The sequence below is a fragment of the Lagopus muta genome, chromosome 1 (genome assembly GCF_023343835.1).
Source record: "Lagopus muta isolate bLagMut1 chromosome 1, bLagMut1 primary, whole genome shotgun sequence".
Classification (NCBI taxonomy): domain Eukaryota; kingdom Metazoa; phylum Chordata; class Aves; order Galliformes; family Phasianidae; genus Lagopus; species Lagopus muta.
In genome coordinates, this window is record NC_064433.1 from 173,984,025 (window position 1) to 174,004,427 (window position 20,403).

General features: G+C 45.3%; 2 protein-coding genes across 3 annotated transcripts in view; one reads left to right on the forward strand and one right to left on the reverse strand.

The window, feature by feature from the left end:
• Positions 1 to 20,403, reverse strand: part of LOC125688121 (proteasome maturation protein) — a 383,306-nt gene that overhangs the window by 34,559 nt on the left and 328,344 nt on the right. The window lies entirely within an intron of this gene.
• FLT1 (fms related receptor tyrosine kinase 1) overlaps positions 5,431 to 20,403 on the forward strand; it is a 106,720-nt gene continuing 91,747 nt past the window's right edge. The window contains exons 1-2 of the mRNA XM_048933636.1: positions 5,431 to 5,647; positions 20,154 to 20,250. Coding sequence (XP_048789593.1) covers positions 5,455 to 5,647; positions 20,154 to 20,250 — 290 coding nt within the window. The 5' untranslated portion in view covers positions 5,431 to 5,454. The remainder of the gene's footprint in view (positions 5,648 to 20,153; positions 20,251 to 20,403) is intronic.

Sequence of the window (20,403 nt, forward strand, 5' to 3'; positions counted from 1 at the left end):
AGCTCGGAAAGCTGCTTTGTGTTATGGTGAGGGAAGCACTGTTCCTCCAGGGCGAGTGTTTGGGGTGGTAAGAGGAAAAGAACTCTGCACTGTAAGGCTGGTTTTCTTTCTATGACCCAATATTTTCTTGGGTAGTTTTCCCTTTTTGACATGTTTTGGTTTGGTTTTGTGGTTCTTTTGCTGACCTTCTGGTTGTCTTTCCCACTGAAATGCAGTGACCTTGGACTGATTCCACAGGGAAGAGATGCAATTGCTTTTTTCATGTGGTCTTGCCTCTTTCTGAACACTTATCCTGGTACATCCATATAGGAATGGCTTCGGGAAAGGCATCATATATATTCTCCCAGATAAAGTGAAGAAGCAATAGTGTGGGACAAGGTTTGAGCAGCAGGGAAGATGATCTGAGAGCGCTGCATCCCTACCACACTGACCCAGGCAGCCCCAAGTGGGTCATTCCCATATTGATGCAGGTGTGCCTGCCTGCAAGGGGGGTCCAGCCCGCGTACGTGTGCATGCAGTGGAAATGCTTACTGGCATTCTTCTATTGTACTTGCATTTTTCAGGGGAAAAAAAAAAAATCTTGTTCCACTCTTTTTTCTTTCCTGTTTAGTGAAAAATTGCTGAATACACATATAAAACCAATTGTGTTGTATTTTGAAAGAAAACGTGTATTGCAATAGACTTTGCTTCCAGTAATAGGGACAGACTCACTGGCATGCTGCCATGTGGACCCAAGAGGAGAGGAATAGGTAGAGAAATGGACAGTGACAGAGTCACAGTGGTACAGGACTGGGTGCAGCTGTTGCTGCAGATGCATCATAGAGATATGGCACAAACAGAGACCGGTGGTACAGCCTCAGTTTGAAGGCAGACTCCAGGGTCAGGAAAGGCAGACCTTCACCTTTAGCTTTCTCCCTTTTTTTTTTTTTTTTTTTTTTTTTTAATCAGCAAAGGATCTAACTTTGTTGGCCAAACTCTGATCTCAGCCATGGAACTCCTCTAAAAGCTTCTATGTCCAGAGAGCACCTTCAAGGGCTGCTGGAGCTCTTACTGTTAGCTTCCTAACTTCCCAATGAAGTGTGAACAACCTAACTGTTCATGCCAGTTGCCTATGAACTGGAAGTGGTTTGAAGTTGAGGGAGGGAAGACTTAGGTTGCATGTCAGGGGGAAGCTCTTTACAGAGAGAGTGGTGAGGTGCTGGAACAGGCTGCCCAGAGAGGTTGTGGATGCCCCGTCCCTGGAGGAGTTCAAGGCCAGGTTGGATGGGGCCTTGGGCAGCCTGGTCTAGTATTAAATGGGGAGGTTGGTGGCTCTGCATGTGGCAGGGGAGTTGAAGCTTCATGGATCCTTGGATCCTTGAGGTCCCTTCCAACCCTGGCCATTCTGTGATTCTGTGGTTCTGTCTAACTGTAATAAGAACAATAATATAAAAAAAGAACACAGCATGAGCTTCCATTGCCTCTTCTTCCTTGCCATGGTCAGACAGCTGCCTGCTCCACTGCCCTTAAAGCAGGATCCAGCTTTGATGCAGATGGCGAGAAGTGCAGATGAAGGGGTGACACAATCAGTGCTCAGAGCTGTTGCACCCTGCTCTGAATGATGAGTAGCAGTGCTGTGAGGCTGTCCTGCAATCACTAACACTTTCCTGCAACTTTTGGTTGTCCTTGGCACAAACCTTGCCCAGATACAGAGCAAAGAGTCTAGGAAAGCCCAGCACAGCTGTACTTTTTGTCTTCACATATACTTACATGCACATGTTTTAGACTTTAAGCTTTCTCTTTTCACGATACTGAAGAAAATAAAGTAGATTTACCTTGGTCTAAATGCAGCTTTGAATGTAGTGGCATCTCCCGTTCACTCATAATTAATCCAGACAACAACAGCTAGAATTATAATAATATTGATGGCAAATGGGTTTGATGAGATAATGTGCTGTCTCAACTCTGTCTCTACCACAGGGAGAAGGAACCAGAGGGAATAAAAATAATGCTGACGGAAAAGAGCTCACTGAAAAGAGTGGGGAAAAGAGCCAGAGAAAGGCTTTGGGTAGCGTGCACCTATTTCACCTGGGGTCTTGCTTCAGGCTGCGGTCCCCAGTAGCTGGATCACTATAGAAAGCTCCAATATTCTTCCAGCTATCCCAGCTCATTGCATCTCCTTTTGTGGGAAGGTGCTGTACATCCTATCCACAAAACAACCCAGGGTATGAGCAGCCCCTCACAGAAAGCAGGCAAGATATACTCTGGATTATTTCATCAAACTCTCTTATACTGAACTCCAGAAACAGTTGTGCCAGCGCCAGTGAGGGGATACAGCATGGGGTAGGGGGAGGCTCCCACTGGTGGGCAGGGAGCACTGACTGAAATATCTTAATGCTTTCAGGCAGTCAACTGAAATACTCCTTTCCCTAAATTGTCGGTACACCTAAAAAGAAATCAGCGTGCAACTGCAGATAGCTGGAAAACCTGCAGGGGGAGATCCAATCTATGCTGCTTTGCCATTTTTCCGTCTTTCCCAACAGCTGGAGCTTGAAAGCATCTCCAAGACATCTCAGCTGCTCCTGCCAGGTCTCTGGGAGTATAGGGACCAAACAAATCAAGAGATGTCCCTCAGCTACGCCTCATGCAGCCTTATCCTAAGGGCAGGAACCTGCTGTGCAGATGCTTGTGATAACCTATAGGTAATGCTCTGAGCATTGCAACTAGTAACACAAGGAACTATTTTGGGCACCAATGTGAATAAAAAAATTGCTTCCATGACTGGAAAGTCAGGTCAGGTATGGAGCCTATCAGCTACTGGTGTGAGCAGCATTTTCCAGGCTCTTTATTTTTTTGTCAGGTCCACTGTAACTGCCCACATGATTCCCCCCAAGAGACCTGGCTAAACCTTAGCATGTTCCAAGTGTTCTGCTTCCAATGGGGAGCAGAATCCAGCACCTCAGGATGCGTCCTAGCAACTCCACAAAGTCATATCTGGATTGAGAGGACCCTCCACTCCACCTAGCTCTTGAAATCAGACACTCAAGAGTCAGAAAGGCCAGCAGGGAGCAGATGAGGTTGCGCCTCAGTTAAGCACTGAGCTGTGAGAGGTCCTACGTGCTCAGGGTGGTGTCTGTGTTTCTTTGCAGCCGAAGGCGGATCACGGCGCTGGGTTTGGCCCCTTTCCAACCAAATGCCCCGACTACTCGTCTTTTCAATCTGATTTCCTGTTGCTCACTTTCTGTGTTGTTCCAGTGAGTCTCACTAGCCAGGGAGTGGTAAGGGATGCACACTGGGGAGCCGATGCTTGACAACTTGATTATCTCGGTGCCAGATGTATGGGCTGCTCAGGCAGGAGGCTTGGCACAAGCAGAGCAGGGTGAAATTCATCACAGCAGTACAGTGCTGCTGTACTGCTGAGTACTGTACTGAGCAAACGTGAAAAACTGATGATGTCTACTGCAAAGGCTGTTTCTTCTCAGTCTGTCACAGCTTCTGTAGCGCTGGAGATGAATAGCCCTGAAGCAAAGATGTTTGCCTGATACATTTCAAAGAGTGCTTACTCTCAGCTTCTAAATTTGCCTGATTTCCTTTCAAGTATACAGTGATAGCCTTTTTAATAAATGCTAGAAAGGGGAGCATTTCCACAATTCACAGCTGAAGAAAACATAACAACTGCCTTGAAACTCCAAAGGATAAAAATTGTTGTCGTGTATTCCACTTGCTTCTTAGTGTCAGACCATGGTTCTGACCCAACCAGCACCTGAGGTTTGGATATAAAGAGCTTACACTGCCTATGGTCGGTGGCTATCTGTACAGCCATAGCACCTGAGCTACTCTGCAGAGTACATTCTCACTCTGCCACAATTATACCATAATACACAAAAATAGGAACTGCCCTGTCTGTCAAGCCAGATGCTTCAAATGAAGTTTTCAGAGATGCCTTTCATCGAGGCACAGGATTCCTACAGCATTTTTGTTCTGCTTCATGGGAATGTCCACTGCCTCTTTCTTCCCTGTATCTCAATACTGAGGTCTTCCAATTTTCATGTAAGCTCCATGTCTCCCCCCCGGACTTTAGCACAAGGAGAGTGATGAGGGGTTACGAGCAGGTCTTCAGGTTTGCCTTCCCTCAGCTCCTCGGGAGGGTCAGGAGCTGAGGACATCCTTTGGAGAAGGAAGGAGGTGCGTCTTGCCAAAGTGCTGTGGTCTTTGGAGGCCATGAATGAATGCAGCTGTGATGTAGGAGGTGTGAAGAGGGTGTGGAGCTGGTGTGGTATGGCCACGGAGCTTGTGATGGGGCCAGCATCATCTCAGACTCAGCACGTACTCAGCACTGGGTAGGTCAGAGGCAGGGACATTCAGTTCCCTTTGCTCTGTGCATGGGAGCCCTGGCTCCTAGGGGGTCTGAGCTGTCAGGATGCCCAGTGTCCTAGTTCCTACTTCTGGCTGCACTGTCTTCATTGAGCGGCTGTTTTCCCAGCTGCTATCCTCTCCTCTGGAGGAGGTGACTTGTCATGAGTCATCCTCTTCGGGAAAAAAAACTTCTGGGTTCTTCCCCCCATGGTGCAAGCAGATGAGGGGGAAGATATCCATAACTATTTTATTTCCAAGGTCTCAGCTGGGAGCAGGAAGATTGGAAAATGCAGCCTGAAATTCTTAACTCAGGGTGTCACTTGTGAACAGGAGTCGGATAGAAGCACGCAGGAAACGTTCTCATCGACTTTAAACTTGAAAGTTAAACAGTTCTTGAGTTAAAAACAACACCAGCTTCTCATCCCTTTTGTAGCACAGGATGATCTGGTGGGATGCAAAAGATCTGCATTCTATTTGTGGCTCTTGTCACCAGCTTCCTATGGCCTTGGACCAGCCGCCTAGCGTCTTGATGTGTCTCCATTTCCTTCTCCTTAAGGCAGGGGTTGATCCCATTTACCTGCCCTGTACAGATGCTCTCGAGACTTCCTTTGTATCATAAAAATACAGGAAAAGCTGCACCGGATCAGGCCAAAGACCTAATTCTGTGGTTCCATAGCCAGGGCAGGCTCCCGAAACATCCTCAGCGCTGGGGAAAGCGCTAGCAATGCCCCTCCCTGCCTTGGCCGCTCTGTGCGCTCGGGGCCGCTCTCCCAGTCCCCCCTGGGGAGCTCCGAGCACCGCACCTGGGCGGTGCGGGATATTCGGGGTCAGCCGGTCGGGCTGGAAACTCCGCGGGGCCGGAGTCGGGACGAAAACCCCGCAGGGAGCGGTCGGTGCCCGCCGTCGGCGGGGAGGCGGCCCGGGGAGGGCGTGCTCCCGGCGGAGGATGTGCCGGGGGCGGGAGGGGGTGCGCGGTGGGAGGTGGAGAAGTTATAAATCAGCGAAGCCGGGGCCGGCCGCTAATTGATGTCCGCGGGAGGTGAAGCTGGCAGGGCGGCTGGCCGCGGACACTCCCTTTCCGCGGGACGGGGCGGGCGGGGAGGGCTGCGGGGCCGCTGGATGCTGATGCCGCGCCGCTATCTCCGCCACGGCGGGAGGAGCCCGGCACCGAGGAGAGCCCGTCGGAGCTCGGTCGGCGCCTCCGCCTCTCTGCCGTCTCCACGGAAAGAGCCCCGCGCCGCCTCGGGCAGGACCATGCCCCGCCAGCTGCTCTCAGGGACCGTGCTGCTGGGAGCCGCCTTCCTGCTCGCAGGTAGGAGTCCGCCGGCCCCCGCCACCCCCCGCCCGGCCTCAGGCTCCCCGGAACGCTCCCCATCGGCGGCTCTCCCCGCCGCGTCGCGGCAGCCGGTGGGCACCTGCCCGCCCGACCGCCGCCCTCCGTTCCCAGGGCGGGCGCGGAGACGGGGTGCCGGGGGGCGCCGAGCCGCTCCGCGGCGTGGGTCGTCGCGATGTCCGAACCCGTGCCTCGAGGAGGAAAAGCAAGCTCTGGTCGCGGGGTAGGCTGCTTTCCAGTCCGCTTTGTTTTTCAAGAGTCACTTCTGCCCGTGAGGCAGAAAAGTGCCCCCGATGCGAGCAGGGCAGGGAGCGCGTCGCGAGTTCCTCCCGGCGGGGCAGGACGGGGCTGTCCGCATCCCGCGGAGCTGCGTGTGACGGGATGGTTCCGCGCCCGCTGCAAAAATCCGCTGCGCCTAATGGCGATGTTTTTTGGGATTGGTTGCTTCGGCTTTTCTCGCTTCGAAAAAAAAAAAAAAAAAAAAAAAGTGCCGTGATCGGGGGATGACAGAGAGCTGTTGGAGAGGATCCAGAGGAGAGCCACAAAGATGATCAGGGGACTGGAGCATCTCCCCTACAAAGACAGACTGAGGGATCTGGGCTTGTTCAGCCTGGAGGAAAGAAGGTTGTGGGGTGACCTCATTGCAGCATTTCAGTACCTAAAGGGAGCCTACAAACAGGAGTGGAATCAACTCTTTGAAAGGGTAGATAACAGCAGGACAAGGGGAAATGGTTTCAAGTTGAGGGAAGACTTAGGTTGGATACCAGGGGGAAATTCTTTACAGAGAGAGTGGTGAGGTGCTGGAACAGGCTGCCCAGAGAGGTTGTGGATACCCCGTCCCTGGAGGAGTTCAAGGCCAGGTTGGATGGGACCCTGGGGAGCCTGGTCTAGTAATAAATGGGGAGGTTGGTGTCCCTGCTAGGCAGGGAGGTTGGAGCTTCATGATTCTTGAGGTCCCTTCCAACTCGGGCATTCTGTGATTCTGTGATCCTGTGGGGGAGCGTGTCCCCCTAGGGGCTAAGTACTGTGGCAGTGGCCCCGGTGCTGCAGTGCTGCCCAGAGGAAAGCTGGTGGGGCCATGCCGCCGAGACATTTTCCTGCTCGGGAAGTGCTGATTCATCAGCTTTGTTATAGACATATAGGTATTCTTCTATATTTTTTTTTTTCCTCCCAGGGAAGTGTTAATTTCCCTGCTTTATTTTTTCTCTGCTGTGCCCTCCTTGGTATAAGGATGGAATAGGCACAGGCGTGGGACTCTCGTTGTGGATACAGGAAACATGGGTTGAAATCCTTGCCAGGCTTCCTTCACAGCTTGAGCTTGAACTTCGGTGTCCCTCTCCCACATGGGCTCCCGCGGTGCCGAGCTGTGCTGGGGCACTGGCTTCCTCTTTCCTGTCAGAAAGGTTTCCCATTGTGCAAACTGCTGCAAACCCACTGTCCTGGGAGAAGGTGGATTCAGTGACTGAGGCTCTGTAAGGGACCATGGCTCACCTTCCTGCTCCAGGCACTGTCAGCAGCACACGCACCCTACACCAACTCCAATGGGAAAGGCTTGCCTTGGTTAGGGGAAACCCAGTGTGCTGGGTGCTGGGCAGTGGAGACACACGCCCTGGAGGTGGCTCAAGTGCAGTAGGTACAGAGTGGTGCCTCCTGGTTGTGTGGCTGAATGCCTTCACAACTGGTTTGCTGGAAATTTCTTTCCTCTCTTACAAGTATGGGAGATATAGTTCCAGTCCAGGGCTCAGACTTTGAAAACATCTTCGACTTTGCTGTGCCTTCCTTCTTTCTTATTTTTTAAAAAAGCAATAGCGTTGACAACGATCAAGCTTCTTCTAGGTCAGAACTGAAGCTCTTGTAGGCATACAGCATTTCAGAGTTGTCGTGAAGTGGTGGAATGTTCTCTGCAAGTCATCTCTAGGTGTTCCTTCCCATTTCACCCTCCTTCACTGCCTACTTACCTGAAACTCTCACTCAAGCTGTCCAGCACTTCCCTTTTGAGTGTTCACAATGCTTCACTCTTGTAATTCAGACTCTGCAGGTGTCAGCTGAGTTTCCATTTACTGACTGGTACTGGAGAATATTCACAGAGTCAGGTGTTACAGACACCTCCATAGCAAAGGGACGGAAAGAGATGATCTTTAACTTGTATATGGCTATTTAATAATTCCAATTTCCTCCAGACAACACGAAAACTAAAAGTTTCCGTTTGAAAAAGTAGGTAAAGGAAATAATAGAAATCATGTTTCTTTGACTCAGGAGTCTTGAGCACTTCAGCCCTCTGGTGTTTCTATGCACATTCATATTTCAGCTATCAGAGGAAAGAAGTCTCTGTTTTGTGCAATACTTACATATATTTCTTTCATCGTTTGTATTGTATCGTTTGTATTCCACAAACTATATTGCATACCATTATGCTAAAGACTGTGCACGCAATGGTTGACATGAAGACTTCAGTGTCATATTTAGGTTTGATCTCCTAGTCACAGACCTCCTATGACAATAATTTTAATCAATAGCATTTGAGAATGTAAAGAGCTGAGTTTAAATCCTGAAATGATCAGGTTCTGCAGCCTGAATCAAGGATGATGTGTCTGTATTTCCAGAAACATGGGATGGATAAATCAGCTTTATTTCCAGCTGTCAGCACCCTGGCAATACCTCACAATTAGCAGCTAGAAGATAAAGAGAATATATTACAACCTTATCTGTGGACACCACTATACAAGCCTGAGTTATTCCAGTTGGAACTAGATCATCAACGTCTCCAGCGACCGATGGACTTTTCAATTTCATGGTCAGCTGCAAAAAATGAAGCAAGTAATTCTAGGTCAAATCTGAACTGCTTTAAGGTTAATTTCTTGCAATAACTAACCTGACTTCCCTAAAAGTGCTGATCAGATTGAAGCTCATACGTTAAGGTTTCTATGTGATTTGAGTGCTCAGCTGAAACAGAAGCAGAGACGTGCAGCTACAGTGGTCTAATTTAGGATTAGGGCTGGAAATTTCAACAGAGTGCTGAAAAATGGACTTTCCCACTTCTGAATCTTCATGGAAATTGGGTTCCCTAAAACAAGCTACATTCATGTTAGGCAGAAGAGTTAGACCTTATGGTACAACACCGGCTTTTAAGAAGCTTTATACATTGCCATGTTTTTTTTTTGCATTCCTGAAGAGAATCCATTAAATTACTTACCGCTGTTTTACCAGGCAGGTGCTGTGCCCACATACTCTACAGAAATCCATATTTCACCCTCTCATTGGGTTGGTGTAATCCAGAGCAATTGCTTTGGGCTAAGCCAGCAAGTTCTTTATGTTTCATGCAAAAGGAAATGAGTACTTGACGTGTACCCTAGAAAAGAACTTCATATCTAGAATCACCCAGAACATTTAGAACCCTAAAAGGAAATTGTTATTGGGAAGAACTGGAGATTAGTTTGGTTGTCATTTGTTGTTTTTCTTTTTTTTTTCCTTTTTTACATGTAAACAAAATCCAACAAGCCAAGCTATTATTGTCAGATGCTGCAAAGACTGAAACCAGTAGCCCTTCGCACTGTGTGGGTGTATAGGACCAAAGGAAGTTGTCCAGATTTTCAGGACAGTTGCTGAGTCCTTACACTTTAATGTGGTTTGGAAACTTCAAGCACAAATATTTATCAAGTCGCTAGTTTTTGTGTCCGACTGACATTGGGAAAGGAAGAGGCGCAGCAGATGAGGGCGAAGGCTTGGCATTTCAGCAATCTGTGTCCAGTGGGGCTGTGATGATGCTTTATCAGCAAAACTGCTCCCTTGGATTCCCTAAAACTAGGGGCTGGAATTCCAGTTGCAGCCCCTGAGGGAATGGAAAGCCACCTTGCTCTGAGAGTGCTCTCTGCACCTTGCCTTGCAGCACTGTGTGCTCAGCCACCACTGCCACCTCTGCGGCTGGAGGCAAACCTCTCCCATTGGGGTGACGTCTTCAGCAGCTAACTGCTCCCTTCAGACATGCTTCTTCTTGGTGTCCTTCTTTGGCCCCAGCAGACTGTTGCTTTTTTTTTCCCCTCTATCAATGTTTGTAGGAATGTGGGAAATCATTTCTGTATGTACTTTAGCATGGATTCTACCCATGGGCAGCACCTGCCTCTTTTCTCTTTGCTGCTGTGATGCACTCCTACTACATGCAGGCCACAGATGGGGAACGACCTTCCCAGCATTCCCAGTTCCAAGTGACCTGATTTCTCATCCTACCATGAGGGAACTGCTCATCTGAAAGCTGGTTCAGGGGTGGACAGGAAGGTGTGCAGACAGTTATCTCTCACCAAGTTCAGTTTCATTGTTCTGTGGTTGGAGTCAGTGCCGTATAAATCCATGTTGTTAAAAGAAAGTGATGTATGCAGCAAGAAGCAGTTGGAAAAGTGGAAGCCAAGTGCTTGCTCCAGAGCCAAACGTGATGCAGTCATGCCCATTATGAGTGGCAGAATGACTTTGTGCCAGAGATAATCAAAACTGCAACAAGTATTGAGAAATACTAGGATGTGGGAGAAAAAATTCAAACCTGCATGTCGGGGGTCCTATTGCTTGAAATGGAAGTCCTGAACTATTAGGACGTATGGAGGAGTTTGTACTGGGAGTGTAGATGACTGTTTCTTCTGCTTTGCATCATGGTTGGTAGTTGTTTTGTTTTGCGCTGGTGGCTGGAGCTGTGCCACCTTTGATATGTCAACAGTCATGGAGAGAAAGAGGATACTGCTAATGACACCTCTGTGTTACTCAAGATGGTGATTGATTTTTTAAAAGTAGTTGACTGATTTATCCATCTTCTACCCTAGACTTTGGTTTGGTTTGTTTTATCGAAGGAGAGAAAGGCTCACATTCACAATGATCTGGTTTTACTGTCCCTGTTGTTTCTCCAAACTTCAGTTGATTTTCACAACCAAATCAACTTGTCTCTACCCCCAGTGTTAAGTCAGCCATATACAGTATTTACATCACAATCCAATGTGATGGGATTGACCCATCTTCTATTTGCGCCATTTCAGTATTTTGCTAGGCGATAGGGATACCCTTCTATCATCCATTGATACCTGGCAGTAAGCCCTCATACATACAATCCCTTTTGAGTCATATTCCCTCTTTTGGAGCTGTTGCCTTGAAACAAGGTGTTCTTTGCTGTTGTAGGAGCTCAGGGAGGTGCTCAGGAAGGAACAGTTTCCAGGATTTCAGTGGTTTGGAGACACTAGGGCAATAGGTTGATACTATTTCTGCTCCACGCCCGGAAGCGGAGGTGAGTGGGCACAGTGGCCCTTGCAGAGTGGGGACCCTGAGCAGATGTCCTCCTCCTGGGAAGCTCCCTCGGGAAGCTCTGGGAACGGGACCCCCTGCTCAGTGCGTGGGGAGCGGTGAGGGAGGAGCATGAGGGCGCTTCGTGAGAGGCATTCCACAACTTCACACAGCTCGCCCCGGCGTCCTTCCTGTGGGATCTTCTCTGCCACAGAACTTTTTTCCTTTTGTTCCCATTGTCCTTCCTCCATGGAAAAACCTCTCCTCGGGGTCACTGTGGACCAGCAGTAAGAGAAGCGTGAGAGCTGCCATCCTGGGTCAGCTCCCAGTAGCTCCATGTTGTGTCTTCGATGGTGTCCGACGTTTAATCTTCAGGGAAGGCTCAAGAAACCTTGCACGAAAAGCATTTACTCAGACAAATTCTTCAGAGAGGATTTTGTTAATCATTTATTTATTTATGTATTTATTTCAGTATGATCTCCAATCCACGATGATTTGCTAAGAGAATGTGAGACTGAGAGTTGAGATAACCAAAATTGGCCTGCTGAAATTCAGGTGTTGTCTGTTTATGGCAAATGGATATACTACAGTGGGGTTATATTGCGTTGTGTTGTGCCGTATAGAAGACTTTCTTCTTTTGCTGTGCTAGTAGGGCTTGGTGTGAAAACCTGCCTTTGTTTCAGGCAGTGCTACAGTTTACATTCATCCTAACCATTAATTATTATAATTTTCTGACATTAATCAAGTCACAGATGTGCTTGCCAGATTTCTGCATGTGCACCTACCATAGACTTTGTATTTTATATGCAATTTAATTGCCAAAAAAGCCCAACATGATCTGATTTGTTCTGCTAGTGCTGTCCTCACCTTGTCTCATCTGTTGTCCACAAGCCCATCAAAACCAGCTGAAGCACTGACCTGTTTCATACCAGCCCTTGGTGAGAGGGCTGACTTTGTGATGAAGTATGGAGGGAGCCCCAGTGCAGAGCCCAGAGGAACTGTCAGCCAGAGGGAGCAGTCCGACCATAACATCACCTTTAGGAGGAGGCTCACTCTGGATCTTCTTGCATTACTTTTCATTAATTTGTAATCAAAATTAAACTTCAGAGTAGAGGTGGTCCTAGAGCAAAAAAATCTTCTGTATGGACCCTTTTTTTCTACTCACCTCTCCGGTTTAAACTGTTGCATTGCACTAGTTATTTTTTCATTTCCACCGCTTCTAGCTGCTTTATAGATTACATCAGGATGGTTAGAAACCTGGCTTACAACTTTGTCTTCTTTTTTTTCCTTGGAGATTTGTGGGCTGGTTTGTCTGTAATGAGAGAACATCAGAAATAATACCTGGCAGCTTTAAGTTTTATTTAACTTAGTTCTGAATTTATTCCTGTGTGCAAAGCTTAATGAACAATATGGTCTCAGATGGATTTGGTAGGGCCATTTTGCTGGCTGAGCTGGCAGATTATAGACAACTAGGCCGTTTGCCTTCTGAAACGTCGATCTGAATCACTAGTCCAGTCCAATCTTACTATATCACTTAATTTCTCTTGTCAGAAAATCTGTAGCAAATCTTAAGTATCAAGTTGGTAAAGAAATGTAATTTGGTAAGAAAAATAAAAAATAATGTACTCCCTTAAATACCTGATTATAGGAATTTAGAATGAATTCTGTTTTTTTAATGTACTTTCTTTGCCTTTATGTTGTATCAGTACTCTTCTACCATGTTATTTAATGAGAAGACTGACGTGTTTACAATGGAGGTGTTTGTACTGCTTTTTAATAGTTTGTAATTGAGGCATTAGGCTATACATTTGGATTCCCACTTTCAATTCTGTATACTCAATGGGAAAAAGTTTGTCACCATGGCTGATTTTGCTTCTTGTTTATGGTTTTCTCATCACATAGCCAATGAAACAAGCACCGATGTCATGCTAGATTGTGACAGTGGTTCTCATTTCAGATATAAAGTTTCCAGATGCAATAAATTTTGGATAGATGGAAGAGGAAACTAAGGTTTTGTTTTCTTTCACTCAGGTTCCCTGAATGCTGAATTCCAAAATTAATTTTTAACTGGCCTTGTTAGGTCCAGGCCTAACAGTCATGTTAGGGTGAACAGGAAACAAAGTTTGATGAAATGGTGGTCTGAGTGCCATTTGAGCAGACATTGCCTGGACACAATGCATTGAACTGCTTTGCCTTGGCCATCCTTGTGGCTTTCCAGATGCCCGAGTATGACAGGTGGTATTTTCAAATGGTTGTACCTGGTGTCACATTTATTTTGAATAACCAAGTGTGATTTTAGCTTGTTACATTTCCAAATGTAACCTTTCTTAATATCTAAATGAACAACTAAAAGAGAATGGCGTTATCATGGGCATCTTAAATCACTGAGCTGGAGCTAAACACTGGTAAAATACGTGGTGGATATTGGGGAAATATGTTTGTTTACATTTATGGCTATTGGCCATATTGGTCCAGCAGTGCATCCTGCTCAGATGTGTTAATGAAGTGCTATCAGAACTGTACTTGCTCTATTTTTGGGCACTTGGTATCATGCCCTGCTTCTGCAACATCTAATCTCGTATCAGCATGTTTACACATCTATGCACAGAAAGTACATACACACGGTAAATAAACTCTTATCTCCTGCTCCGAGATCCAGAACTGAGGGGAGATGGACACACTGGTTTCATTTTGTGTCAGTGGAGACCTATCTCAGGCAGTAATGAGTTCATTTGCCCTGCTGACATCTTTAATTCCAGGATATGGAGTCAGGGTCAAGGCATTTTAGCCTGCACAGGACTCTCCAGTCTACAGATATAAACCCATTAACCTATCCATTTTATTGGCTGACTGTTGTATCCTAATGGCATCTTAAATTCTTAAATTACATTTGAGATTCATCCGCTTCAAGCATTAGATCTAGAAATCATGGGGCATGTGCTGGGCAGAGCATCAGACCTGATAATTGGAATGTCTCTTCTGAGCCTGAAAGGGATAAATCAATGAACAGATGATTTTCGTGAATCAGCGTGTGTTTTGTAGGTGAATAGCTTCTGACAATTTTCTTGATCTTGAAAGCAAACAAGAGCACATCAGTCACAGCAGAGGCACAGATCCACAGAGTGAGACATCTTGAAGCACTTATCCTGCCCACAGTGTGCTCCTGCTTGCCAGTGTGCACAGTGCCTCTCCTTGCACCAAGCAAACAGGAAAGAGGGACAAAGCCACCTCATGACCCATGGGCCTATGTCTGATAACCCTCACCACTCCCTGCAGCCCTTGATGAACCTGCAAAGTTCTGCTTGGAGCAAAATAAGGGTTATGATTTGGTACTTTGGATAAGGAAGTTGATCAGCTGGAAGACCATCAGAGTCAGCTGACACTGTAAGCCTCCCTGCATGCTCCATGGCAAATAAATTCTCCTAGTTCCTCTTCTGCCAAGTTTAGGTGTTCGGATTGGATTTGCTTCATAAACATGGTGTGCAATCAGGTGTGTGAAGGACTATGTGGCTTCCTTTGGAGCACAGGCCTAGGTGGCACCTGACAGACCTGAGGTACTGCTGGAGCCTTGGTGGCTCATGGCTTGTAGGCATTTTCTGGAGGCTGTGCCTGAGGGTGGACAACGGAGAGGATGCTCTTCTTTTCACCTCTGGGTTCAGGAACAAGGCTGTGCTGCCTGTGTCCAAACTCCAGAGATCCCAGAAGCGCACATGGCATGGGGCTGTTGCTGCCATGGGGAGGCACAAGCAGCTGCTACCAGCAGTCACAAAAGTGAAAGGCTTCCTTAACAACTATTTACGATGGTGGATAGTGATAGGACAAGGGGGAATGGTTTTAAATTGAGATGGGGGAGGTTTAGGTTAGGTAGTAGGAGGAAGTTTTTCACACAGAAGGTGGTGATGCACTGGAACAGGTTGCCCAAGAAGGCTGTGGATGCCCCATCCCTGGAGGCATTCAAGGCCAGGCTGGATGTGGCTCCGGGCAGCCTGGTCTGGTGGGTGGCGACCCTGCACATAGCTTGGGGTTGAAACTCAATGATCATTGTGGTCCTTTTCAACCCAGGCCATTCGATGATTCATTACATGGAGTGATGCCTTCTCTTCTTGTCCGGTGGAAAAATAAGCCAGACTTTCATGTTTGGAGCACAAAAATAATCCTTTTTTTTTTCCAGTCACCAAGTAAGTTTTTGATACAGTTCAGCCTGGAAACTTTTTTCTTTTTTGTCTTATAAATGCAAATATTGAAGCTGGTGGGAATTTTAGTGTTGATTAAACTATGGGGAACTGTTGGTCAATCATTCTCGTTATGATAGGATGTTAACCACAGCTTAAAATAGCTCTTTGGAGTTTACAAGTTCCTTTTTCTCCTTCTCATATGTTTTAAATAGAGTGATTTGGCATAATGATAGAAACAAAGTTCTTATGGATAGGTAAGACTGTGTGACCAAAAAAAACCACAGGCTATATTTGCCCTCCTCTGAAGTACCTTTAGAAGAGATGGTGACACAGCAGTTAGAAGGAGAACTTTGAAATAAGGAAAGCTCCCACTATCCCAGATTTTACAAATTGAAGTAAAGCCATGCACCCTGTATGAGATTCACTTGTGGCTTTGTTCTGGCTAAGGTGCAGGTCATTAACTTATTTCACTGGAAACACACTGAAGATCAGCCCTCTGAGTGCTCCCAACCATTCTGGCCAGATTCTACAATTTCCTACTAGTTGCACATGTGTGGGTGTCCCCATTCCCTTCAATGGGATGACTCACAAGGAAGTGGTCATAAGCAAGAGTGAAGTCCCAGGCTGCGTTTGATCTGAATGACCTGCAACTTAAGGAGCACAGAGAGGTGAAGACCCGATTAAGATACCATGTGCATTCCATTTCCAGTTCACAACTGTCTCATGCCAAATACATTTTTGCAGAATGTGTTTGAATCATGAGGAGATGATATTTGGTGGTAAAAATCACAAAGAATTGGTTATGTTTAACCAGCTTTAACACACGTGCAAATCCAACGATGACTGAAGCAATTACTTCTTGATGGATAACTTTATTGCTCACAGATGGCACTTTAAACCTAGGAGGTCAGATTCTTCATATACACTGAAGCTGCAAAGATAAACGGAACATTCTCTTTAACCTCTCATTGTGCAGGTGAAAACAGATTAGTCAACGTGTTCAGGATAATTGTGGTGGCTGGAAGATCACTTAGCTTCAAATTATGAAAAGGATGTTGAAGACCACCAAGCCTGTTCACCTCAGGCCAGCTTCTAATAACTTCTAATGTAGTTTATTTCTTTGAACTAAGGCACAGTTATCCTTTGAATTTACTTTCTTTAGTCTAAGGTAACAGAAATTCAAAGTTCATAAAAAGAAAATTTAAAAGTACAGCTGGAAAAATTAGAGCCGAGGCAATAATCTGGTACGTGATCCTGATTTTGAGTTCAGTGAATCTGTTCTTTTAGGAGAAACTGAAATTTATCCAGAATCAGTGGAAGGTTGATCATGTATGCGTGGCTACTTGGATGTCTGTAGAACTGAACTCGCACATCATGGAAAATATGTGCAGGTTCAGCTATTTTATCTTTTTTGTTTAATTACTTGTCTGTGTTTTTGGTTAACGAATAATTCAAAGTTCCGTTAATTCAGAAAGAGCATTGCTTTTTTGCAAGGCAGAAAATAGTTGAACAAAGCTCATTCTTTTGTTTCTTTGCAAATTATAGATTACACCCTCTGCTTTCACTAAGAAAAAACTCCTTCCATAATTAACTTTAGACAGACTAATTTCTGCAGTCTAAATTGATGTTTGCTTGTTAATTAAGCAATATCATATTGACTGACTCTCACATATATATGTAATAAGCCTTCCAAACCAAATAAAATATGTAGGACCCTTTTCTCCTCCTTATGAGGAGAGATTCCTCAGTTATCAGGATTAATTAGTTCTCTTGTTGTCAGTTGGAAAGAAGTTGCACCCCCCAATGTAGGTCAGTGTGAGGGTAGGTTGCTGATGGTCGCCTAGTGACAGGCATAATGATAAGTGAATGTGTCCTGTTGAGCCATGACCCTTCAGAAAAGATGGTGTCAAGTAAAATGCCCAGAGAAGGTACCAAGAGGGCATAATCCACTTCTAAATATTGACAGTGGGAATTTCCTTGCTATTCTCCTTTCCTTTTCTTTCCTAATAAACATGTCAAACTCCATTGCATTTGTACTCTGCATCAGTTTTGGAGCATTTAAAAATGTAACAAAGCTAATGACCCATAAGTAGGTAGGATGTCCAATTAAGTTATTTTTCTTCAGACTAAGCATTTCTGTTGGTAAAAGTATTGTCTTGTCTTGGCCGGAAATATCATCTTTTTCTTCAGCTCTTTGTTAGTGGAAAGCTAAATTAATGAATACATTAAAAATCTGATTTATGATACCAAATTCACTGATACTAAGTCTTGAATATTAATGTGATTTAATATTGTAGTTGTGTCTGAAATGTAATTGGAATCAATGGTGAAACTCTGGCTTATATCAAGGGGAGCAAAGATAGACAAAACCTAGGCACTCCTTAAGATCACACCCATAATATTTACAAATGCTGTGGTGTCTTCTAGAGACATGTAGTATGTGTAAGAGGGCAAAAGCTTCAATACGTACCTGGCATATCTGGCTTTCTTTTTTTCCCAAAGTGTAAAGATGAAAAGATTATTATTTTTTTCTTTTCATTTGATTTTAATAACTCTAAAGCCCTGCACTACCAAGCTGTCATGTTCCATATGCTTAATTTAAGACAAATCCTGAGATTTGTATGTGGGAGTCTTTTCTTATATCTACATAGAGCTACCAAGATAAAAGTTTGTAACCTTTACGATGCTTTCTTGCTCTTTACCTTTGGCAGACTTGGAAAACAACAGAGCCCCCATTCCCAGGTCTGGTCTCATGGTCCTGGCATGGGTCAGGCGCAAACATGCTGCTGCTGGCTGCCTTTGCTGCTGGCAGGGTGCTTCCTGCAGTGCCGAGCAAAGCCCTGCACCCAGCATGGAGCATCTCATCCTCTGATAAGATGATGAGGGAAGTACAAGTCAGGTTCTCGGCACTTAGCTTCAGGGATGTTATTTCAGAACTGGAAGTCAGTAGACTCAAAGGTTGCATGCATCTGCAAGAGACTACCCCATAAAAGCACAGTGTGCTATTTGGCAGACCCACAATTTCAGAGTTGAGATCCTTAAATGGTAGGTGAGGAAAATGTACGCCTGCAAGATACCACATAACAAATTGCTTCTTCAAAGATTTTCTGCATCCTTTCTCTCTCCTGCTAACAGCTGGAAGAATGTATTCATTTGTAGGTCAAGGTCTGATTTTTCTAGACAAATCTTGGGGAAGTTTGTGTTTTTGTACTGTATCACTATTCAAATTTCTGGTAATGCTTGTGGTAAAGTCCTGAAAACTTCTCTTTGTTCTGAAAACTTGTTATGCCCTTGCTTGAAGCCTGTTCAAGGGGGCTGTAACTTAGTGTACGCTTCACATTTTCTTCTGAACAGGGATGGATGTTAGTATATGAAGGAACGTCACTACAGTAAGAAATACTGACAGGTGAAAACAGCTGGCACCTCCAGGAAAAACTAAACAAGAGCAAATGAAGGCAGCACCTCCTTACCTTTTATACAAAATCCTTGTACTTTAGCATCACTTCCCAAAAGTGGAGACTTGCTTTCTAGGCCTTTCTTAGGCTGAAGGAGTTCCCATCCTCAGATGCATAACTGCCAAGTAAAAGTTGCTGAATTTGGAGCATCCAGTTGAACAGAGTTTGTCCATTCAATATTTAGTGGCCAAACTCACAGATAGAATTGTTGCCCTATAGTTCCTTCTACAGTCAGTGGAAGATTGGCCTTCCCAGTGGTCATTCACAACAGCCATATGATCTCACCTATTTCTGCTGTGTGTGATACACACAGCTGTTGGTATTTGGCTGTGGTAGAAACCTCTTAGAAGGGTTTGAAGTAGCCAAACTCAAGATACACTTGACTGAGTTCTAGAGGAAAATCCACAGTACCCTTGTTTACACAACCCCTTTGCTTTCATGTGTTGAAAATGAAATATTTTCTCTTGGAGTGAAGTGAGTTGGAGTACTCTCTAATCTTCTCTCACAGCACTAAAATCTTCACAAATTGCAGTTAGGTCACGGTTTAGACTTGAAGTGATTTTAAATCTTGCAAAATATTTATGTTCCTTTATTCTGGAAGACTTTGCTGTCAGTGCGAGGCAGTAGGATCAAGGACTGCTTCTTTGCCTGGCCATTCATTTTTCTCTGCTTTCCATGACAGCTTTTGTGGCAATAGCTTATTATGCTGCAAAGATAAAGCATTACACCTTTCTGCCACTTGTTGGCTTAATGCACAAGAAGATCCTTCAGTCCTCTGTTCTTCTGTCCATACTTTCCCTTTGACTTTCTAAAAGTTGCCAACACACAACTTGCATGAAACCTGCCTTGATGTTTTCAAGCATCCCAAGCCACCCCATGCTATACTGATACTCAGGTATGCAGGGTTTCACTCATTACACTGGAATGGTCTGGCCAAGATGGGAGATTTGTTGGCACATTCGCTTTCTCAGCAAGCAGCATGTCTGGTACTTTTTCTTAAAATTTACCATACTGCTGTGCAGTTATCTTTTGTCACCACTTTACCTAAGGAAGCCTGCAGCTAGTGAGGGACTATAATGCAACAGCACTGTGACCTTCAGAGACAGGAAGGGAAGGTCCTAAATCCCCTTTGCCTCCTTCCAAAGCATTCTCAGCTTTGCAGTGAGGTGTTTGAGTGAGAGTTCGGGATCTCAGAGGTCAATGTCTGGTTGTGGCCAACTATTCAAGAGGCTGCCATTGCAGCATTTCCTAAGGAAACACAGCCAGCAGTGCTGGAGGACACACTTCCCTGGTTCATTGTGCAGACACAAGGTCCTGAGCTTTCTTCAAGATTTACTCAGTGAACAACTTGAGAATAAAACTGTTGACCAAATCTTGCATTGCTTCCATGTCTTCCTGCTTTCCTGAATGATTCTTTCTTAGAAGGATACAAGTTCTGAGTCAGAGAAGCATGATTTTGCCCAGAGGAGAGGAGTATGTGTGGTAAGGGAGGCACTGCCTTTGCTTTGCTTTCTCCTTCCAGCGTAGCGTCCTAAATGTGAGTGGACTTGGAGCTGGATGGTTTGTCATTGTTAATGCCTTTCTTCTTTGTTTTTCTAGGATCGACTTCAGGATCAAAATTAAAAGTTCCTGTGCTGAGCGTGAATGGCAGACAGCACATTGTTCAAGCAGGCCAGCCTTTAAATCTCACATGCAGGTAACAGCTGAGCTGGCTTCTCATAATTTGGCTGAGAATTCATATACCTGATACTTTCTTTTTTTTTCCTTTTTTTTTTTTTTTTTTGTAGCTGAAATTAAAAAAAGAAAAAAGAAAAAAAGAAAAAAAAGAAACCTAATGGTGTGGGGAAAG